This window comes from Dermacentor silvarum, chromosome 4, assembly GCF_013339745.2.
Source record: "Dermacentor silvarum isolate Dsil-2018 chromosome 4, BIME_Dsil_1.4, whole genome shotgun sequence".
NCBI classification, from domain to species: Eukaryota; Metazoa; Arthropoda; class Arachnida; order Ixodida; family Ixodidae; genus Dermacentor; species Dermacentor silvarum.
This window is the reverse complement of record NC_051157.2, coordinates 182317499-182341995: the sequence shown is the minus strand read 5'-3', so window position 1 is coordinate 182341995 and position 24497 is coordinate 182317499. Positions and strand designations below refer to the sequence as shown.

At 44.7% G+C, this 24497-nt stretch overlaps 2 protein-coding genes across 2 annotated transcripts in view; both read right to left on the bottom strand.

Moving 5' to 3' along the window:
• Window positions 1-6881, bottom strand: part of LOC119450820 (succinate dehydrogenase [ubiquinone] flavoprotein subunit, mitochondrial-like) — a 43136-nt gene extending 36255 nt beyond the window's left edge. Inside the window, exons 1-2 of the mRNA XM_037714314.2 lie at window positions 6751-6881; window positions 5837-5905 (exon numbers count right to left, since the gene is read on the bottom strand). Coding sequence (XP_037570242.1) covers window positions 5837-5905; window positions 6751-6861 — 180 coding nt within the window. The 5' untranslated portion in view covers window positions 6862-6881. The remainder of the gene's footprint in view (window positions 1-5836; window positions 5906-6750) is intronic.
• A 3366-nt stretch (window positions 6882-10247) lies between these two features.
• Window positions 10248-24497, bottom strand: part of LOC119450819 (serine/threonine-protein kinase RIO3-like) — a 29303-nt gene continuing 15053 nt past the window's right edge. Inside the window, 5 exon segments of the mRNA XM_049666262.1 lie at window positions 10248-10537; window positions 11136-11240; window positions 18196-18526; window positions 20997-21173; window positions 23849-23982. Coding sequence (XP_049522219.1) covers window positions 10364-10537; window positions 11136-11240; window positions 18196-18526; window positions 20997-21173; window positions 23849-23982 — 921 coding nt within the window. The 3' untranslated portion in view covers window positions 10248-10363.

Here is a 24497-nt window from a genome sequence, read left to right as displayed (position 1 = left end):
GAACTGCGATATCTGTTCTAGGTGCACAGCTACAAATTTGTAAACTTTGTGCTTCTATTTTTTCCAGACTTGCCAATTTTTGAAAGTTCCATTTAAAAATTTCCGTCGCTAAATCTAAATTCCGCTTCCAACAGTCACTAGAATGTAACTTCCTTTCTCAAATGCAACAAATTTAATTAAAGTCGGCCCAGTGGTTATCTCAGAAAAGCGTTTCTGCGTTTTACATGTATGTGAATAGGCGGCATCGAGCTAAAGCTTCATCTTAACTCTGAGGGCTAATGTTATTCTAGCCACCCTGTTCACCGATATGAGGCAGGACTCTGAGTATTTTTGAGCAGTTACCTTAGCTGATCTGTTCACTGATCTGTTGACCATAAGCATGTTCGGGAGAATGGAGTTAATTTCTTTGCTACTTACCAGGATGGTACCAGCATGGCATTCTTTTCAACTTTTCAATTAAACATGAAGAAATATGAGAAATCTGTCTCTCCAGATGAGAAAATTTGTTCCAAAAGAGTTTTTCTGGAGGCAGTCTACTGCGTTAGCAGTTTCATATGAACACAGGTTCGATGATCCTACACTGAGCATCCCTTTCACAGATCCAAAATGTGCCAGAATTAAGCCATTCAGTCAACTGAATAATTTTAACAGACCACATGTCAGTGCTTAGAAGGGGCCACACACAAACATTCGTAAATGAAGTGATCAAGGTAATTAAGCAACGCCCAAGTGATGAGAATGGCTGCCCCAGAAGTAACGCCTATGTTTTCACTGTCATGGCCCCAGTCAGGATAACGTGAAACTATTCCAATCTGTTGTTATTCTAAATCTGCCATTAGCCCTCCATGATGCTTTCAAATAATTTTTCTTCAAACACAAGTCCTCCAGTACCCCCTGCGCACTCTTACAATCACACAGTTGTGATTACTTGAGGATGTCTCATTTTCCCTTTATTAATTACTTCTCTCCATCTTGCAGGTTTCCGCTGAACCATTACGTCAAACTGCTTCTACACAAACTTCATCTACTTAACACTGATCATAAACCTTTGACTTGGATTGAATGTTTTCTCCTTAACCACTCACAGTTTATCTCAGCTAACAACACTAATTCATGCCCCAACACTGTACTCCAGTGTACCACAGCGTTCAGTGCTTGGTCCTCTCTTCTTTCTAATTTATGCAAATGACTTACCTTCTTCTGTTTCACCAAGTATTAACCTATTTGCAGATGATTGTGTAATGTTCAGAGAAATAACTTGTGACAACAACGTAACAATGATTCAATATGACCTTGATGCAGTCTGTTATGGTGCAAGACATGGCTAATGGAATTGAACATTACTAAGTGTAAATTTATGCATGTGTCCAGATCGATTAACACACTGCCTGCTTACCTTCTAAATAACATACCAATGGAACATGTGTCTTCACATAAGTATCTTGGTGTACACATCACAGCTAACCTAACTTGGGATGTGCAAATAACCTACAATTGTAAATAACGCAAACCATACGCTCGGCTATGTTGGTCGCAATTTTTCGAAATCACCTTTCAAAGCTTGAATATGCTGCATCAACGTGGGATGCATTTCAGGAAAATTTATCGCATGCAATTGAAGTGGTTCAGAACAATTCCCTTAATTTTATTCTTTCGGAATACAGCCGTACCGCCAGTATAACTAACTATTAAATTGTGTCTAAATCTACTGTCTTTCGCAATGCGTCGCAAAATACATCACTTAGTCCTTTTTGATAAGTTACATTACCATCCACACGTGCGTCACCAGACAATTCTTCCTCTCCAGTACGTTTCCAACCGACTGGATCACATTCATAAAGTTGGTATGCAGTTGTGCAGAACTCGCACTTTCTTGAACTCGTATATGCCACGTACATTGGAATTGTCTTCCCTCCCAAATGTCTCAAATTCAAGACTGAGCTGTTTATGAGTGCAATAACTGCAATGTTCAAAGTCCTCTTGTGCTTAAGGTATCAATTTAATGTAACGTTTTCCATTTATTTCGACTTAACATTGTGTATTGCATTAATACTGTTTTTGTGTTTACAATATTATTGTAACAGCTAATATTGTATAAACAGTAATGACATTGTTTTGCGCTTAATCCGTCTATCTGTGACCCCTCCCCTCTGTAATGTCTTTTTTAACCCTGAGGGTAAATAAATAAAATGGCTTGGGAGCCACCCATATGACCATGGCCCCAACCTGTTAGGACGGGGCCCAAGCCATTTTGACCTATGCAGAAGGACTAATGGCAGATCTGGAATAGTAACAGATTGGAATAGTGTTACTTTATCCCAGCCCACTACCCTAAGCATTTATACCCCCCCCCCCCCCCCCGCCACCACCCTCTATTTTTTTTCTCACGAAGCCAACCAGATGAGTGATGTGGGCTTATCCTGTATGTTATAGAGCTCCACAGCAGAAGGAAAATCTCAGTCTGTGTGATTTTAACACAGACACTCTACCAACAAATGCAAAAGTACTATAAAGATAACGTATCATCTACTAACTGAAAAAAGAAAAAGTTTTCTGCTAATAAAATAGCTGCTGCAGGCCATGCCCTCTATCTAGCTCATGGCCCAAGCACCAGGTATGAAAATTTTCCTCCGAATCAACTATTCTTATAACGTGCTCCCAATGCACTTCATGCTAAAATGTTTTGCAGCTGTCACCCGTTAACCTGCCAGCTGTTCCAGTGTGACCTCACTGTGTATATCGCGCCTGCACCCTGGATTTTATGCAACATGTGCTAACCAGACCAGAGCAGTGTATCCTGCTTTTCCGAGCATGGTGGTGTACACTGTTGCTTCTGATGTGAAGAAGTTAAGCTGATGTACGTCTTCTTATTACCGAACTGGCTGGATGTAAGCATCATTAACCAAAACGGCATTAGCAAAATGGATGCAGCAAGCGATGATGCAGAAATACCTCAAAGTAAACAGTGAAGAGAAGCAGAGCTTTTTCTTACAAGTTGATCGATCGAGTTTACCGTCCCAATGCAGCACGTAAGCTGTGAGAGGTGCTGTTGTTGGGTTTCTCCAGAGTAATTTTGATCCCCCGAAATTCTTTAACGAGTACCCAAAGATTGGTATGGCAATGTTTTTGTACTCCACCCCCTATGAAAGATGACCTCAGGACAGGAACGGAAACCATGACCTCAGTCACACAATGCCATGTCTTCTGAGCTGCTGCGGCAACAAATTTGTTTAGACTTGTCCATCCTTGGTGGAGAAATTACTGGACGAAAATGAAGATGAAACCCTGCTTTCCTTGAACAGCATGCTGAAACTGCTGTATCAATTTTAGCATGGCATCATGAATTTATTAGCATCCTCACATATTTAGGCCATGTTCAAAGCAGAAGTGTTCCCCAAAGCTCCCAGGCTGAGTTTTTTGTTACTCCTAACATGGAGAGCTAGTGCGTAATCCAAATTATGTCGGCACTAGTCTCACTTTTCTATTTTTCCTGGCCCATGAAGCATCTGCTCAAGGTAGGGCTTGACCATACGTATTTCCAGAAGAATATAACACTAAACTTAATATTTATTGTTGGTATAAATTGCTTATGTATGTCTACATGCGATAAGAAAGATAACTGTCACCATGGCTTGCTGCCGCATAAACTTTTAAATGCATAAGCATTTCTATGCCTACCCAACGAGAAAACCCGTCTGACCCATAATGCGAATTGCTATCAAGAAAGTAATGAATAAAACAGAAGAAATTTGAAAAGAAAAATGTTGGCGGTGGCCAATGAGCAATCAATGAGTTCATAAGGATGATAACGAGTGACAAGGGATTAAATGGGTCTTATCATGGTGGATAATAGTTCAAAGCTGGGTGGATAAGGTGCTAGAGATAAGGGCTTATGATGGTTGGAGCAATTCTGATAAGATGAGTAAGCACTGATACGAGTTGATAAGGGTCAGATCAAGTCCAATCAGGTTGATAAGGACAGATAAGGCTTGATAAGGTTCGGATCGATTGCGATAAGGTTGATACAGACCGATAAGTGTTCATAAGGCTTGGATCGAGTCCGATAAGGTAGATAAGAACCGATAAGGGTGGATAAGGGTCGGATCTACTCCGATAATGTTGATAACGACCAATAAGGGTTGGTAAGGGTTCATACTGGTCAGATCAAGTTTTATAACATTGATAATGACACTGGGCTGCATGGAGGTGAGCAAGTGGCACAACGCTTACGCATACTTAGACAACTCCCAGAGGAGTTTCTGCTGGAATTTTTTTCACCAGTCATAGCTCAGGCTGCTGGTTTGCTCAAATGCACCCAAATATTTTAACAAATTATATGCCCATGGCATGTCAGATGCTGTTGTCACCTCAAAATTGCAGCTCATTCAGCAAGTTTTGCTTACCACTGCAGAGGTGTAACCTCGGAGTACTGAAACTCCTTTTCAGGCAAACTCATGGGCTACTGCCCCACTGGGATACATGGAATGTATTGAAAGCTCAAAGGGACACTAAACGGAAAAACTATTTCTTCTGTATCAGTACATTACCCTTCCACAATAGTACCGTAAACGCCACTCTTACTGCGAGAAGCCGCTTGGTAAGCCAGAAAGAAACGAAAAAGACAGAGGCGAGTGGCGACGCCACCTTGAAGTTCCCGCACCAGCTCACTGTGACGTCATGGATTTTGACAGCATCTTCTAGGTCTCAGTTAATTCTTTAGCGGTAAAGATTGACTACATTGTGTTCTAAAAGAGCCCAAGATTGAATGTGGCAAGTTTCGCAACTTTTACTGAGCCAAGGTGGCCCAAATACGATGAATTACTTTAGGAGTCAGGACGTCCCACTGAGGTGCTGACGTTGGGGTTTCTGCGCAAAATTCAAAAAAATTAACTTTGAGCTTCATTTTCTCTTCTAATAATTGACCTATTGCAGTATAATTAACGACAGCAGAGTTTTCGAAGAATATTTTGTCAGTCTAAGTTGATTTATTGTTTTGTATGAGTGTCCCTTTAATATAGACATGTGAAATTTCCTGTTCATTAGGAGTTGGACTTTTCCTCTTGCCTATGCCATATGGATAACTTTGACGTACACCCATCTTACCCCTTCTATTGCATTTCACTCATCTCTCAACACTTTACAGTACTTTTCCACACTATTAAGGAATATCAATAAACCTGAAATGGATAAACTAACTGGCATTCTTAAATTGTTTAAATTAAACACATTAAATTGCTTTCTTCTGTGTGCTATATTTATCTGTTTCAGATCAACGTGGCCCCAACAGTCCAACTGGCTATTTGCAGGCTTAAGAAATGAAACAGGTCAATCCCTGCGAAATGGAAACTGATCACCGTGTAACCGAAACTGATCATTGGTCAAACAAGTTCCTAATGCACAACGCTAGATCCTCAACAGTTCCTAATGCACAACACTCAAATGAGAGTGCGGTAAAAAATAATTATCAACATGTCATATCAGGCAATTATCAGCGTGGGGGATCCCATCAACGTCAGCAGTCGGTCGTGTCAGGTCAGGGGTTATTTTAAATGTGGCAACTGCACCGAACAGATGTTTACGGACTAGAACGAAAATAGCTGCGGCGTGTTGGAACATGAAGTGCTGAGTGTTGCCAGACTACAGCGCGAGAAGGCGTCGCTTGTAGTAGGTATCGAAAGCTCCGGCACAGGTTTTGTGCGCTCGATCGGCACACCAGCCCGCTCCTCAGTCACCTAGTTTCGCTTCGGTTCACGTTTACTCCGGTTCGGCTCAGGTTACTCAGGTGTAAGGATCGCTTTACTGCATCACGTGCCAAATAAACAGGCAGGGTACTCACCTTCTGCTCATTTTTCCGAGACGTGTGGAACTTTCTCTGAACGGCTGCAGTTCTGTTCACTTTGCTGAGCTGCACGATAAAGAACGAAAGCAGATCTTAGATGATGCGACAAAGTATCAGCAACGCAAGCGCAAATGCTACAAGCGGGGGCAATACGGGAGCTCGCTGTGAGGGGTCGAGAGAGGAAGAGAACGTCGCGAATGCCAGCCGGAACCAACGTCAGATAAATTGGCAGCGATGCCCAACGCGTCGCTGATGAAGGACACGGTCATTCATTCCAATGCGTGCGCTTAAATGTGCCGCTGTCAAGCGCACTGTGTCATTCGCGCGGCGTGGCGACGGCTGGTGTTCGGACCCGCCTTTACGGATCAGGCACCTCCAATTCGAACTGTGCAGCTAGGTGGCAATGAGAAAAGCTCCTCGGATAAGCACGTCGTTAAAATTTTACACCGCCTTTGTAGCAGCTGAAAGTGACCTCTGAGCAATAAAAGAAATGGAGAAAGCAAATGGAGAAGAACACGCGAAGCGCCGCTCCGAAAATTGCCTATGCAAAGGTGACCCCGATGGAGCACATACGGCGAAGAACCTCGGCGCAGGTAAGCGAACGGACTCGTCAAATATCCGGAGAAAAAAAGAAAAAAATTAACACGACCGTCGTGAGCGTTTACGCTCTCGTTACAGCGGTACCCGGGCGCTCAGCGAGCTCCTCGCGGGCGATTCGCGTCGAACACACCAATGTTTATATGCGCCGAATTTACCTAGGAGTTGCAGCGGTTGCAGCGCGTGAGAGCTGCTCTACAATCGTTACCGTGCACAAATCTAAGCGTAGGAATCGCCGACGACACCGTGTATCCACACGGTCATTCAGCGCAAAGCGACAAAAATGGGCACGAAAGCTAACAAATCTCGCCTACCTGAAGATCGCGAAAAGCCGGCCGAACGAGCCATCGCGAAGCGCTGCACAGGGTCGCCATGATGCCGAGAGAAAATGAAAAAAATATTCCACTCCGCGAATTAGAACACATATTCGCGTATAAACGACATTGCGATGGTGTGGCGGCGCTAGTGATAAGACGACCGCCGAGACACCGGCTGCGGATAGCCGAGATAAAGGGGATCGCTTGCGTAATTTCTATCAATAGGGAATTCCCAAACTCGCGTGACTGCCTGTGGTTTACGTCATGCGATAATTTTTTTGCCGACGTCGGCCTATTTGCGTACGTCGTCTGCAAGCGCTTTGGCACGTGGCGCTATAATTTCAGAGTATACTGCTGTTTTCTCTACTTACGCTTTTGCTAGCGGGCCTCAATGCCCTTTTAATTTATACTAATCTGCACGTTATACTAATGTTCTGCACGACGCAGACTTATTTGATGTACTGCAGCGAACGGCCCTTCAAGCTACCACAACCCAAATATGATACAAGCCTGCATATGGGCAAAACACACATTCACTGGCAGACTGAATGGCTGCCCAGGCTAATGTATTTTATGGAAGTAACCATTGGATGTAACAGTTTCTTAGCTTCTTCTAACAGCTGTTTCCAATAAACATATGGATGGCGCTGCTCTTGAACTCTGCCGTAAAACTCACTCCTTCATGAGCACTTTGGCTTTGAAATCCTTCACGGTACTGCCTTGGCACCTTAATTTTCTTTCAGCTGCCAGGACCACATGTCCTTTTCTTGCCAAGGAACTTCTGATATAATTATTGTCACATTGCTAAACCGTTCCAGTCCCTACATTTACTTCGGTGCCATGTCCTGCTCATCTGAGAAATTGTTCCCAATTATATATATATATTTGGTCACTATACAGACTGTCGACCTCAATCTTCATTTGGGAAAAAATATTCTAAAGATTTACTTCCTTGGATAATTCTTTCGCTTCCATAGTCTTTCTGGTATCACCAGTGAACTTAGAATTGTTCTCGCATCCCAACCAGTACCTCGCCACACAGAATCCCTGAAATCCGGTTACAGTTGCCAACTTAAATTTATTTTCCACGTTGCCTGCTTATTCCCCTTTTGGTAGGAAGGAGGTAGAACCAGTTAAGCTGTCCTCTAGACCATCATTTTGTCTAGCAACTGAGCAACTCGTATGTGGCCTCCCATTTTGCAAGCAAGATAACAATCTGCTTCTGCTCCCTATCAAGCCTACGCTATCACTGTGCCCTCCTCCACTCTAGCTTTAGCTATTTCTTTGGCCCTCTCATTTACTGCAACTGCAGCAGGCTTTCACATTGCAGCACCATTCTCAATACAGCTTTGTGCGATGAGCATGTCAACCTCGTGCATCCTCTACAGTATTGAATATTGTGGCTTCAAAGATACATACAGAGACACAGTGGGGCGCAAAACCTTGCACAAATAACGAAGTGTAAAATGTGTTGTGCAACAACGCAGTGTTTGTTGGTGCATCCCACCCTGAAGCGCACAATGCCACAGAGATGAGTTCGACTCCCATTGGCGATGGTGGACATCATATTTATGTTTCCAGCTCGCAACACTTACTCGACTGCCCTCTGCATGTTTTACCTACGTTTGTATGTAACACGTGATCTTTTAAAATATGAAATCACATGAAATTCGATTTGCTGTGAAGAGAACAGCTAATTCCAGTTATCGGCAATAAACTTAAAAGCTCATCCCTCCAGTGGCATTAGGATTTGCTACCAGCTCACAGTTGTAAAACCATTCATTTGTACAAAAAAAAAAAAAAAAAAGAAGTTTTCCATTTTTTATAACTTAGCTTATTCTGTTCCTTTCACATTTGTTTCTTGTGCTGTAGAAAACTGCATGGACTGCCTTGCATAATATATAATGACGTTTATACGTCGAACGCAACTCGGAACTGATAAAAGTCTGTGTGTGCTATGTTATGCATGTTTTTCTTCTGATGCGTGTTGTACATTTGTGTGTATAGATATGCATATCTTATAGTAAGTATTTAATAAGACGGATATCTGGTGTGCTATTCGCTGCTGTGTGCACATGAGGTGAAGAAGTCTATGTCAGGCACCATGAAGTCGCCTTCAACTTAATTTTTTTGACAGAAGTATTTGCATGAGCACGCATTGTCCGAGAGATTGTACCCTTTGAAATCTCCTGTCAAAATAAACATCCTTATTATTACAGTCGAATGCCTTTATAACGAAGTGCTTGGGACCTCTGAAATCCTTTGCTATACAGGTCACTTTGTTGTAAAGATCGCACACTGCAATACAGCGTTCTAAGCACGCTCAACAAGTGCAAACAGAATTGTTCACCATTTCAGGAGAGACTTAATTAAGCCGGTAATTTTTTCGGGGGGGGGGACACACACACTTCATCTGACAGAATATGCGATTGCAACCGACCTTATTGTGCCAAGGTTCAGAGAATGCTCCACGACAAAACGTGCAAGTTACGCAAGGTAATGTTGCAGATTGCTGGATGCCGCAGTCGCCTCCCTTGCCGTCACAATTCTTGGTTTGTTTAGAGGCTCTTCATCACCGTTTCCTTCCACCCTAGATGGCTGTGAAGACATCGCCGGTCACCAATTACGATTACATAACTGCGTCATCAACTGTGGCGTATTCATAAGCTGTAGCACCCACTTCTGTGTTACAACAAGCACCGTACTAGTTGAGCAATACCTGGAGCAGTGCATCAAGACTTAACACTCGCTGACATCAGCATGCTCTTTAACTGGGCTGCTGGTGCTGCCATTAGTGCCAGCACAGAGCGCAGCTCAGCGGTGTCTGCGGAGGGCAGTGGCGGCATCGCTGTGTGGCATTAGTTGTAAAGCAACAATTCAGCCCTCGAGAACGCCTACATTCCTTCGTTGTACAGGCAATAACAGTGTCAATCGATGAGGGATAAGAACTCTCTTCAACTGTTAGCTGCTAAATGTTTACCACAATCTAAAACCAATTATAGTCCACCAACGAGCCGATAACAAACTGGAAACAGTCATAGTTGCCACAGCAAAACCGAGTTTGCTGATTTTTTCCTATTTTGTCTTATTACACCCAGTTTCCCTTGCTATGTTTTATATACTGCACATATTCATTCTTCTTTTTAGCAAATTTTAAATAAATTGCCTGTGGCACCTCTTGTAGTGAATTACTATAATACTGCAAGCATGTCTTTCTCAAAATAAACACCGATAGAAAAGAGCAGGTGCATAAGTGATGCTACTGTACAACAGAAGGATCCCAGTTCTCTGCCTTGGGGCCTGTTTCTGTACTCCTTGCATCTAATAAACGACCTTCTACTGAAATCGCACTGCATGGTGGCAAGGACAATCACTATTCAACGTCACCGCATGGACACACTCATGGTACCAAATATTGATGGTATTGATGGTATCAAAAGCATGAAACAACATGGTCCTAATTTCAACCAAGAAAACAACATTGCTCCCAAGAGTCACTGGTATCTACTTTTATTTACACTTTCGTTTGTCATAGGTTGACGTTGTGATAAAAATCTGCTAAGAAAAAAAAAAAATGATAAAGGCCCCGGGCACATCACAGGTTTGGCTGTCAGTCAGACTGCGCCGCCTGACAGACTTGCTCTCCAGTTTCTGGCTTGGCACCAGATTCGTTTCCTATCCTCGATCTCTTGTCCATCGACTTCTCGAAGAGTGTGTCGAAGAGATCCGCTTTTCGCTGGTTTTCCTTCGTCAGCAGCTGCTCGTTCTTTTCGTAATTCTGAATCTGCAATGAAGAGAGAGAGAGAGACAACGCATTCAATTAAAAACGCACCCTTTATACTGCGGAGAAATACTGGAAGGCTTTGCCGCACTATGATATACAGTAAACCCTCGTTACAATGAAATCACGTTGTTCCAAGTTTTTAATCTTTTCTCATTACTGTGACTCTCCTTTAGCTCCTCTGTTTTTAATGAAATTCTGCTTATAATGAAGTGAGTTTCGTGTCTCAATGGACTCCGCTGTGTTTACTGTAATTTAATAAACTGCACTAAGCAAGGCACACTTGTCGTCTCCCTTCAAATAACAAAATAACATTGCACTAATTTGTCCCTCAATTATTCAGGAAAATCTGATAATTCGGTATCGGCCTCTGGCCCCAGCAAGCCCATGTGCATTGTTTAATGGCATCAAACTCTCATTAATTTGGACGTATTTGGCAGTGTACCGGTCCATTCGAATGACCCCTAAAGTGAGACAAACACAGACTACCACAAATTTGCAACGCAAAGCTGCAAAAGTGGCGCAGTTGGTGTAAACTGTATGTGACAGCCACGGGGGTTGTGTGCTATCACGTGCAAAATACACGGGTTGCACGCCTCACCTGGGAGAGCAGCTCGGCACCCTCGCCAGGTAGGTTGAGGCCACAGACGTGCGTGAACAGATCCTTCGGACTCAGGACGTCGGGCAGGCCTTGTCTTTGGAAGAACTGCACACATGGGCATACGATGGTTCTGATGTCAAGAGAGTGGGCTTGCACGATCGATATGTATTCTAGAAAATTTGATTACGCTATCCGGTATTTGCTTTGGTTTGAGTTTCAATATTTGGGGCAAACGAATGTAAATTTTGAAACATGTGTCATCACAGTTTCGGTGAGCATGTCGCACTGACATGGCTCACAGCCAAGAAAAGCCACAAAGAATTTGTTTACAGCCACCGACTGACTATTCATACCAGTTCAATCCCTCGAGCATGACTCTCTAAAAAAATGTCATGCCACAAGGATGACAATCAAAACAGAATCACCACAATGCAGAAACTGGAATACCTATGAAGGATGCTAATACTGCAGCTAAACATAAATATAATGAAGTCGCTAAAATGAGCAATTTGCTTTTGTTTTATCGAAATTTCGTTAGACAGAAATTCTATCTTTTATGAAAATAGGTACAGATTTTTCTTACATGGAAGGGACCGCAAAGTTTTCATATTATCAGGCAATCAGAAAAAGGTAACTTGAATGAGGAAAAAAAGTTGACAGTCACCTTAGCGCACGCTAAAGAGGATGAAGGCCTGCGCACTCACGATATATTTACTAAATCACTTGACAATCTCATTCGAATGAGATGTTACTTCCTATTCCTTGTTTTCTACCACCAAAGGTCATGGGTTCAAGTGCCTTAATTAAATCTGCCTCAATTAACTCCCAATAATTACCTGTGCCTTAACTAACTTCACCCGAATTCACACCGAAGGTTGAGAGTTCGACTCCCACAAAAGGTCGTGGGTTCGAGTGCCTTAATTAACCCTTAATTAACCGTGCCTTAACTCCACCATAATTAGCACTAATGACCGTGGGTTCAACTTCCACCAAAGGTCGTGGGTGCGAGTGTCTTAATTAACTCACAATAATTAGCTGTCTTAATTAGCATTGCCCTAATTAACACCAAAGGTCGTGGATACAAGTGCCTTCATTAACTGTGCCTTAATTAACTTCACCATAATTAATACCAATGGTCGTGGGCTCGACTCCCACCAAGGGTCGTAGGGTTTGAGTGCCTAATTCATCATCATCGGCCGATATTTATGTCCGCTGCAGGACGAAGGCCTCTCCCTGTGATCTCCAATTACCCTTGTCTTGCGCTAGCCGATTCCAACTTGCGGCTGCAAATTTCCTAACTTCATCACCCCACCTAATTTTATGTCGTCCTCGACTGTGCTTCCCTTCTCTTAGTAGCCATTCTGTAACTCTAATGGTCCACCTGTTGTCCACACCTGCACAGCTCCATTTTTTACACTTAATGTCAACTAGAATATCGGCTCTCCCCGTTTGTTCTCTGATCCACATCGCTCTCTTCCCGTCTCTTAATGTTAGGCCTAACATATTTTGTTCCATCGCTCTACCTTAATTAACTGTGCCTTAATTAACTTCGCCATAATTAACACCAATGGTCCTGGGTTCAACTCCCACCAAAGGTTGTGGGTTCGAGTGACTTAATTAACTCTCTTAATGAACCGTGCCTTAATTAACATCAAATGTCGTGGGTTCGGACATCAATTTTGGTGCCATGGAATTTTGGTGCCATAACGCTGGATGGTCAATTTTTCCAACCATGAGCCACCTAAGGGTTTCGCCTTAATAATTTTGTTGAATTTGAGAGTAGGTGACGAAAGATACAGCTTCACACCGTGTCGACGATATCTTCACATCGGCGGTATGAAGTGAAGCCAGCCACTGTCCTGTCCACTCCGCCCCAGCAACTGATATTGTCGCTCGCAGTGGGACATCGCTATTATGCAAAACACCGGCAGCACATTGAGCAAATGCTTTGCCTGCCTCTCACTTCAATGCGTCTCTGAACTTGAGATTTCGTAACCTCCAGCACTAAATGCGCAGAAAGACAGCGCACAATACCATTCCGCTAGCCCAGTCGTTGCACACATGGTAGCTTACCTTTCATACAGGGTGCTCAGACATGTTAAGCACCGTGTATGTGGTCAGCATGCTTAGCCATGTGCGGCCACACTCGTGCAATAACCCAACTTGCCCCCACCCCCCATCATCAAGTAACCATCCTTCTAGGTTCCCCCTCGCACGCTTTCATTTGCACCCAAACCATACAGCGCGCGAGGCACGATAAGATCTTATCGCACTTGGACATTATGCATGACGCTACTCCGCTTCGGCGGTCGCTCTCACTTGCATGGTGTATGATTTGAGAGGTGCATTCAAGCAGCCACTCATAATTCAACCGTTAGACCATCTTCATCTGCGGAAGTCTTCATTTATTGTCTTGGTATTTCTTCGTGGCAGCAGTGAAATTTCATTATATTAGGTTCAAGATACATGGTGTTCTACGAACAAGAAGTTATAAAAAAGTCAATACTTTGTTATATCGAGAATTTCGTTATATTGAAGTACGTTATATCGAGGTTTAACTAATGTTTGTATTGCTGTCATAAGAGTAAGAAAGATTAAGGAGTGCTCTGAGTGAAAAAGTTTAGTCTACCTGAGTACTGACAATGTCTAAGACAATGTCTCTGGTAACATGAAAATGAAGAACAAGACAAATTTATACAATCTAAAGAGGCTAAGTGTTTTGCCATCTCCTAAGCAATATAAACCATCGTTTGGATCTTGAACAGAAAGATGCTCACGAGTCGAAGCAAATGTGAGCATGGTAGTAGACTGCTATTTGGTGTATCTATGCACAGCACTGCTCTTTTTGGCAGCATACCCAGATGCAACACTATAATGGGAAGCTTTGTGACACTGTAATGCCTGTTTTTGTGTTTACTTTCTGTATATAAAAAAGCCATAGAGTTCAACTAGTATGCTATCTTCTTTTTTTTTTCACATTTGTTTGTTGAGTATGAAGGAATAATGCCCCTAACTGAGCACTATGAGCAGCCACCCCAAGAAATTGTCTCCACACATTGCTGTGGAATATGAATTTCTGTAGCAGATAAACTCTTTCTGTACCGCACCCATTGGGCATCGTTAGGTCCCTATCGATGGTTTGAAACGCTGCATACGAGACCTTCCGGACGTGAAGGAGGAGAAGTACTAGTATATCTTAGTTTTCTAAGCAGTTCGCTTTTTTCCTGCAAGGCGTCAATTTTTTTTAATGCACTCCGAAGCTTCACGATCGTCAAAGTAGAAAGCAAAAATGGCTGCCTCCGAGAGTGGCGTGCACGCTTCGAAAGATCGCAGATATCGTGATTCCGCTGCGTCAACGGCTGATTTAATTGATGGATCATGCAGCAATGAGTTTCCGTCGGACTTAGCCTCTGAGGGCTGACAACAACGCAAACCAGCCCGGAACATCGGCGGCCGTGGCTCGGCATGCCCAACTGTAGTGCTAGCAACTAAATTTTTGTAATGCAATACCTGTTCAATAAATAATTCAGATTTTTTTCGGAGATAGTGTGCAATAGACGGCAATACATTTTGTATATCTCGTAATTGTCGTTACAATTTTTTCTTAGTAGATACAAGCGTGTCTTTACAAACTTTGTTCAATGTTATCCCACAATCTTGGTTTTCGCAATTTATATCTTTTATGTGACCTGCATCTCGTTAATAAAGCTTTTATGCGTGAAAAGTACATTCATTCTGCTTTTTGTTTATGGATTGTATAAAATATTGAGCGTAGTAGTTCCTTCAGCAAAAGAAAAAAAAAATGGCGTAACCAACCAAAAACATTTATTCTCCCCATGGTAGGGCAAGAGTTAACGAGCCACAGTACTACTATGAAAATGGCAAACGGATGCACTTATTCTGCACTTGGGAGCAGCAGTAACCGAAAGACATGTACCATATAAACCGCAATACAGGTAAAAAACTTTTTCCCGAAAAAGAAGAGCTAAACGTCGCCCCTGGTCTTATAGAGTGGTCTTTAGCGGATTCTGAGTTGTCTGGCCAAGTAAAGGTCAGGGGTTGACCTACTTTCAGGTTTATACGGCTTGTACTCAAATTTAAGCTGGCCACAAGTGATACCCCAAAAATCACACAATCAAGTAAAAAAAATGGCAAGGGTTCCCTTAAAAACAGTGAACAGGCAAAAACTGAAGGTGCTCGTCTAATATCAGTGCTAGCTGCAAATTTTTTGCACAATTTCACGATGTCTCACAAATTTATTCTTGCGTAAAATGTCTGCATAATGCTGTCATCAACATCCCTCGATTCTTTGTTACTTCCTCTTTCCTGCAACGCATTGTTGAATACATTGGAAATGGAGCTCCTTTGGAAACGTGTGCGGTTTGTTTCACAAATACGTTGTTTCCACACGATCGCGATGCTGGTTGCCATTTGACTTGCGGCTGCTTCTCTTGAACCCAGTTGGTGTGGCAAGTCTATTCGGCATTCTAAAAGAGGTCTTGACACACTTTTATAACAAATTATAGAAGAATACGATGAAATTACGTTGGCTAATGAATCCCCCCCCCCGCTGCAAAAATTTTTCGTATCCTTCAAGCACATGCGACATTAGACATAGTTATCTGACCAATGAGTGTCCCTTCTCTTTATTTTCATTTCCACTAGTGTGCTGGAAGCTAAGCAGAGATGACAAGGGGGTGCAAGTGGGGAATGCACGACCGGCCCCAGCATAAAGGTTGCACGTCTTGGCAGCGAGACGGCTCATGGCGGCACCTCGTGGCAACTGCAGCATCTACACTATGCTTTTCATCTCGGAGGCCACGCGCAGCAGACGTAGCAACGCGAAACAGTCGTACGTAGACCGGCAATACAAAGACGAAATGGTTTTTCTGTCCTTTTGAGATCGCAGACATATTTTTCACTTATACAACTCAAATGAGCAATAATTTTATTACTGAGAATGTCCTTGCAATCACAAAATTAGCCAATAGCAGCTAGCGGTCCAGCTGCTTGTGATAATGCTGCACGAAGACATTGTGTAAGTGAAAGCAAGCAATTTTTCATTGATTTTGATGCAAGGCTGTGCTTTCCCTGCTGCATTCAGTGCTAAAATTCGGCAGTGACCCTTAAGACTGCTTACGTGTGGGAATGTCAAAACATTATAGTACCTTTGGTGAAATGTTTTTCTTTCCGCGCATTCCTTGCCCACGCAAGCTCTTGCCTCGGTAAAGCTAAATGAAAACACGCCAAGCGTCTCAATGCACTCGCTTGCCTGTGAGGAGTTCGTAACTCGAAGGAATGCTCAGTGGTGTTCGATTGAACATTATGGCTTTTTCTTTTATATACACCCATGACGTGGCGCCACTTCCTCCCCATTGGCTACGCCGTCACGTGCCCAAGGACACATGCACTACGCCCCACCTTTAGTCGGCGAGATGGCTGCCACGTGACGTGTGCAATGACACATTTAGTCAACCAGAACCGTGGAGTCGCCGTGGTGTCGGGAAAACGTGCTCGTCTTGCACCTTGGAGGCCCCGGTTCAATTCCCACCCAGACCGAAATTTACCAAATTTTGTTTTCAAAGGCATTAACTTGCTTTGTTAACAGTAACTGAGAAATATGAGGTCAATCTGAGCCTATTTTTACGTGTTCTTACTGTTTGCACCGTCGGACATTTTTTGTACTATCATTCGGTGACGCCGACGACTACGACAGATTTTCGCGTATTGGGGCATATAATGCTTTCACATTAATAATATTTTGCTCCCATGTTCACAGGAGCCTCGTTAACAGATTAGCAACATTTTCTTACCAAAAAGTGTTTCAAAGCTCCTTTAACATCAAGCACCGAATGCATTCTTACCATGGGGTGGTTGTGGCTATCTCGTTCAATCCTCAAAATGCATTTTTAAGCCAGCCTCCTTGAATATAAGCTCACACCCATGTTCTGGCATTTTGTTTTTGCAAAAAGAGTGCTGCCTTAACATTTCAGTAAGTAAAGAAATTACTGGCACATAAAATTACTACATGATCAATCAGTCAATGCAAAAACTTTGGTGGCGACGAAACCATGTACCACAGGGAGTTGCTTCAACAGAAAGTGAAAAATTGAGGTCACTGGCCAAGTAAAAATTTCTTTGACAATTGTGTTACTGTATTTGACATTTTTGCTACCATATACATATTTTGAGCCACATGCGAGCAAAAATTCACTTCCCTGTAACTGAAATCATGTCGGGTCCTGCATTTTCGGTTTCGCAATAGCGGGAGAATAATCCACTGGAATATTGCATGACCGACCAATTTTTATATTTACTTCGTTGGACCCGCTAATGTGTTATATATTGAGCTATAATGCTGTAGGCGGGCTTGTTAATTGCTAGATTTGTGATTCACGTTACCAGTGCAATATCAAACAAAACACTAAGTGGAGACATAGACAGCAAAAGCACTGGACTACAACTGAAATTTACTTAGCAATGGTCTACACAAGGCAAGAACAGTAACAAACAGCATTATTTCCACATGTGCGTGCCACTCGACCTCTGCCTAAGCTATTCCATTTCTTTGCGGTAACCACAGAAGTGGTGGTAACGCAGTTATCCTGTTCTTTTTTGATGCAAGATGCTTCGTAGATCAATTAGTGAGCTCTCCTTTACACTGACACAGGAAATGTGTATTACGAAAAAGTGGTGTACACTGAAATTCATTATTAACTCCAGCAAGACACGCGAACAAGGGACAGAAACGAAGCGAACACACAGAGTGCAGGAAGTGAACACACGCCTACTAGCCTGACTGTCATTTCTTCTACAATGACATTGTTGACAGTGATCCGCTAGATGTCCTGACCCTGGCTGTTGCTTCTACACAGTGGCGTGGCCAGATTTTTTTTTTTTTTTTTTTTTGGGGGGGGGGGGGGGTGTTGTGGGCATACATTTGTCTGGGGACGAGAAATGTAGTGGGGGGAGCCCCCCTTTGGCAACGCCTCTGCCTCTACATGGATGCGGTGCTGTCACACGTGCACGTAGAAGCTCTGCCACAAAGCTGGCTGCTCACCCTAGACACGTTGGTGCAGTCCCTGAAGAGGAACTCGAGGGCGTGAGGGTGCATTCGGTCCACGGCCTGGCTCACGTCGATGAGCACCACCCGGCCCTGGTGCCAGAGCAGGTTGTACTCACTCAGGTCGGCATGCACCAGCTGGCAGCGGTCGTACAGGTCACGAGCCAACTGCACCGTCTGCGCGTAGGCGCTTGCCAGCTGCTCTCCGACGAGCGCTGCCTCCCGAAGCTGTGGGGCTGGCACGCCGTCCACGCCCACAAAGGACATCACCAGCAGGTGCTTCTTGAGGAGCACCACAGAGGGGCAGGGCAGACCCGCACGCTCAATCCTGCAAGCAGGCACACCATGTGCACTGGTTAAATAGAGCATCTTGAGTTGGCCAACATCGTGGGGATACAGTCACTGGCAATTTGGACTTGGCACGGACCGCCTTAAAGGTCAGGATATTTGGGTGTCCAAAATAACAGATACGCCTTAAGGGGACCAACAACTACCCAAAACATGTCACAAGATTTTGATGGGAATGAACTGACCATGATTTATAGTGATAGATAGATAGATATTTTAAGTAGAAACTATAATTTAAAAGCAGAAAATCATGGAAAATATTATGTTAAGCCAATTTGAGGTGAAACCTTGGTAATAGAGTTGGATGCTGACCACGTAACCGTAGACTGCTGCACGTAAGTCAGCTGTTATTAAGTGCACCATATGTGCTGTTTGAAATCGTAGCCTTTATAACATATACAGTATAGACCACTTATAACGTAACCGCTTATAGTGCAGGACCGGATATAGTGCGGTCTTTTCAAACTCCCATTAATTTTCCAATAGCACTCCATGTATACACATATCACTTATAGTGCAGTTGCAGGAAACGAAATACTGGTTACAGTGCGGCTATCTGGGAGTACGGAAGTCAGCGGAGACGGCGAACGCTCCCCTCAAACGGGCGCCCCAAGGAGTGCTCGAGAAAGAAAGAGAGACGAAGTGGAGGAGAAGGGCACGTGGTGTGAACGAACAGCCAGTGAGGCTGAAACCAGAATCTTGAGTGCGAGTCGTGAAATATCACGGCGCGCATAGCGAGCGAGGGCCGCGAAACTGCCAACGCCGGCCAATGCTCGCTTCACGATAACGGCAGTAAACGAAACTTCAGGAGCGGGTGGTGCCGGGACGGCACGGCGAAGGGCGCACGCGGAGACCGTGGAATGTGAGGGAGGAGGGCGGCAGGAAAGCGGATTTCGCCTCGGCAACTCCACTGCTTCGGTCGCTCCCCTCGCCCTCCCTCGTAGCTCCCTCACTTTCGAGTGTCACCGTGCGCGCTCGCCGCCGTGCAGGCGCCGCTCGAGCCGGCTCGGCGCCAGCTTCTTGAAGTTTCGTTTTCTGCTGTTATCGGGAAGCGGGCGTTTGCCGGCGTGGGCAGTTTTGTTGGCTGGCCTGGGACAGCGCCGCTGCTTCTGTCTGCGCCGTAGCCACAGCGTGCAAGGTCAACACGTGACTAGAAAGTAGAGGAAGCATAAAGGAGAAAGAAGGTTTCACTGCCATTTTCTATGCGTGGCTACGGTAGCGTGGCTGAGACGTCGGCACGTACACGCATGTTCCGGCGCAACGCAGAATCGGCGACCTTACCATTTGAGAGAGGGTGAAATTTCCGCCGCATTTTTTTTTCTTTTTTTCTCTTTCTTTTTTTTTTTCTTTTGTTTGCACGCGACATTGAGGGGTCTCTCCAAAGCTTTTACTCTATGGCGGTGCTGGAGCAATGCCGGTCGGAGGCGCCGCCGCGTGATTTGGTTCGAATTAATGAGATTCGACTGTAAATTCAATGCAAACATTCTAGCCGCATTCCTCGACTGTCGCATATGCATGGCGGCTTGGTGCACATGTGTTGCATATGTGCGAGACTTGAAAACTGTTGCTTTGGTTATAGTGCGGTACCGCTTATAGTGCGGATATTCACAACTCCGGCGACTTACGTCATAAGCGGTCTGCACTGTAGTAGGTGTTTGCGCTTTATTCTATGCATATTACAAGCTAAAAAAATATTCACGCTAACAAGTGGTGCTGCTTTCGTGGCAACGAATGGAACTGCAGAACTGGCAAGTGTGGCATCCTTCACTGCATGGCAGTGCACATGAGTGCCGCCGTAGGCACGCTAGTTTGCAAGTGAGCACATCGAGTTTTGTGATCCCCTGTGATATACAAAATACCTTCACATGAACGTCAGCCTTGATAAACAAAACAATAAATTCCTAAAGCTCGGGCCATGCTTGCCCGCTTCTTACCAATGCTAGTGTATAAACACACGCTGGTGTATAACTAATCGCCGGTTAATTTATCGCCCCGGAAGATGCTCACAGGCCTGCAACGACTCGGTTACGTGGGACCTCTGCTCCTGCGACTTCACATTCTTGTGCTTGGTGGCCTGCTACCCAGTTAGCCCTAGTGCAGCAGGCGCACACGTTTGTCAGCGATTTAATTCCGGAGCCTTCTTTGCGCCGCATCGGAGAGTTGCCAAACCCTGCGGTAGTGCCTTTATGCGTTGCAAGGTGGAGGAGTGTCGTCCCCTTTCCTGACCGTCACTCATGGGGTAAGCCTCGTGTGAACCCATCTCCACAACGCGGGGGAGTGGGACACGCACAACAAGCAAATGCAGCCTCGACCACTCTACAAAATTAGCCTAGTCGACAGGCTGTGTCTATTACAAGTACCTACACATGAATGCTCTTCACATGCTGATGAATTTTTTTGAACTGCTGTGTGTCAAGTGTGAAATGGGCTGTTTCCACAGAAACACTCACTTCTTCAGGTTGTGCATCTCCTTCTCAGCCCATAGGTGGATAACTTTCCGCGGATTCAGCTTGTTGAAGCGATCTCGAAAGCGGAAGTCCTCGCGGATGTACTGCTCCCGGTTCTTGAACTCGTTCAGCGTGGTCTTGAACACCTTCACTGCGCACTCCATGGGCACCTTCAAATTCCTCACTCCTGCACAGAGTGATCACACCCTGTTGGTCCTCTCGCTTCCTTTAAGAAGTGTTCGAAGGAATACTGATGCAGAAGGACAACTATAAGTCAACATGAGTTGTGAATTAACAAACCAGCCGCTTTTATTTGGCTTCAGAAAGCAAGGAAAGGAATGCAGCACTACGAGGAAAAGTTTGAATACCATGTTAGGTAGACACAAATTTTAAACGCATTTCTGGCGCAGCTGTGCAGCATGAGGTTGGGATGTAAAGGGGCATGGACCCCCAATCAAGTCTCCGTAATGGCTCTTTTGTGCAAGGCCCCAAACATCTTCGTGATGTAAATAAAGTAGGGTAGTGCGAATACCGAATACAGTACACTTACGCCAATTCGACTCCACCCCGACCGAAGGTCCCTCCCAGCTCTTATGCATTTTTATTGGCATAAACTTTAGTTCTTTCGATCCTAAAAGTGGCATTTTCCAGTTATTTCGAACTTGACCAGACAGCACGGCCATGCGTGACCCCTATGGTGACTAAGTGGCAACATGTTTCGCCAGAGCTTAGGGGACAGTGAATGCATTGAACCCACATCACCTCTAGTTGAAAGTGGCCATTTCCGGCCTGCCTTAGGAAGAATTTTAGGCAATAATGGTAGCTCACACTGGGCAGACCATAGGAGTAGACCATTTCAAAGCTGCTTAGCTTTGCACGTAGCCACTGGGTTGACCATGGTCGGGCGGACGGTAAAGAAAAGGGGCCTTTTCATTGTCGGGATCAGCATAATTTGCCACCGTCAGAGGTTCTGAAATCGAGAAGGCCACACGGCGAATTCGCGAGAGGGCTGTGCAAAGTTCTCAACTTGCTGTGAACCTCGAGATTTCAGATTCTTTGGCACATAGCAAATCACGCCGAACCTGACAATGATGGCACGGACGCTGCCTGCTCTTTATTGTCGGCACCGGCTACATGCGGAACGATGATTGAGTCACGTGGTGCGCGCTCCTTTCTTTGTGTCACGCAGGTTGGCCTTACAATAACCCAGCTGCCGTAAAGTTGGGATAGCCCTTCTGTATTTTGGAGATAAACTTGAAAGAAAAACTTTCTACGCAATAAATAAAAGGCAGCCATGAAACACAGATCCACTGTCATACTTAGAATCTCACTTGTATTCAGTACAACAGAATGTCAGTTATTTATTAATTTCACAGAAAATGGAAGAGCACTTGATACTATTCCAAAGAAATTCTATGATAAAAAAATATTTTCCAGACCTTCATATACTAGAACTAAGCTGTAGAGCGGCAAGTTGGGCTAGTTGGTGGTTAAAAGTGGACAGGATTGTGCACATCCTGTCCACTTATACTTCTGTTGTCCATGTTTTTATAGCGCAGTATCCCCCTAGAACTAAGCTGTAATCAGTGCTGGAATACAAATTTGGCGTTCCCTTTAATAAAAGTAGACCAAACTGCATACCTTTACTTCTACGTACCTAATTAAGTTACTGACAGCTTGCTACATTCCTGTTATGCAATGACAGGAGGCTTCCAAGCATGTGCAGCTCCGTGTTCCCTTGGGCAAAACTTGTAAGCATTAAATCTTGTGACAAATGTTCTTACTATTCGATTCAAAATCTACTATTTAATATTCACACACCCCTATTTGTGGGGAAAGAACAGAAGGGCTATAAAAAAATGTCGCAGTTTTGCCCGAAAGGCAAAGCATCAATTGCGATAGCAAATTAGTAGAGAGCTATACAGAGTAGGGATAGTAGTTTTATTGGCTGCATAAACTTGGACACTTTTGCTTACTAGCTGAACTAACAAGTGTGGTGTCAGCGCGCACAAGCAAACATGAATAGATCACACTCGATGACCGCAGACAACCACTGTCAAAACGCTGGTGTGAGCCAGTAGCGCACCCAGGATCTCTGCCAGGGGGGGGGGGGGGGGTTGACAGTTTGCCAATACCATCTAAACAGCACTAATTTCAATTTGTTCACGGGAAATTGCCAAAAAATGCGCTTTTTGCGAGTGTGCAGACGATTGCACGTCTTACATTTTAGTTGCAGTACTCAAATGCGCAAGGAAAGAAAAGAGGTTAAACAAAAGGAGGGGTTAAGTCGGCCTCAGGGGGGGGGGGGGTTACAGCCCCCGAACCCCCCCCCCCGTCGGTGCGCCACTGGCGTGAGCAAGCGTGCTGCCACAGCGAGCGAAGGTTCATGCGGCCTATTTTTTAAACAGAAACTTAGCGGCGAAAGCACAGCGCATACAAAGGACAGAGCCGTGTGGAGATCGCTTTCAAGATTGGTGCGCCCGACAGCCCGCACTGGCGCAAAGTACAAGTACACTTTTATAGTTACCATTGCAGAGCAGAAGCCGCCCCCCTCCCCCCCCCCCCCACCCACCCTGCGTACCCGCTTTCCTCCTTTCGCGTGGGAGATTGAGTCGCCAGTTCCCCTTTCGCATGGTTGCAAGATACGCATTTGGTGCTGCTGCACAGCATCGCCCCCCCTCCCACGGTGTTTCGCGCGCCGTGCGTTCGCTCTCCGTGAAAGCGCGCAGGAGATCACTCGCACTTACGGTGCGCGGCGACAATTTTATCGCCTTTGGACTTTATACGGAACATCACGGCGACAGAAATCCGCTTGCAGTGTCCATATAATTGTTATCGCAATAAAAGGCAGCAGCGCTTACTTTCCCCCAGCAGCGTGGAAGACGCAGGACTCCTTGCCCGTGCTGATGCAGCCGTTCACCTGGTCGAGGATCTCCCTGTTGACCAGCTTGTAGAGCAGCAGCCGCGTGTTTGGATCCAGCGATTGCTCCTGCATCAGGGACACACAGACACTGGCTTAAACACAGTAATTGCTACAGAAGCTGCAGGGTCGAGCAGCAGCTTGGCAAAGAAAAAGCTAGCAGATGGTCTAACTAGGCCAATGACAAATGACGCACTGCTTAGCACAAACTATGGTCAGTACACCAGACTGTCCTTCTTGCTTCCTGCATGTGATGTGCACAGCACATGGCACACAAACTTACGTGTGTACAGCATGGTGGTGATATGTGTGGGTGCTTTCATGTTGACAGTTGGGTCATTAGTATGACCCAAGCTGGGCTAGTGCTCAAGAATGAAAGGCCATGTAGACAGATGCAAAGTACCCGTAGGTCTCGGGGAAAGTTACGTCACCTATAAAAACGCCGTGGCTTGGTATCGGATGTTTTTGCCACAGCTTAGACCTTCAGCTACCCACCACAAGTGTAGTATAAAATATACACTCCTAGGCCTGCATATGCCATACTGGCCGTGCAGTACCTCCAATGCAAGTTTCCGCAAGTCCTT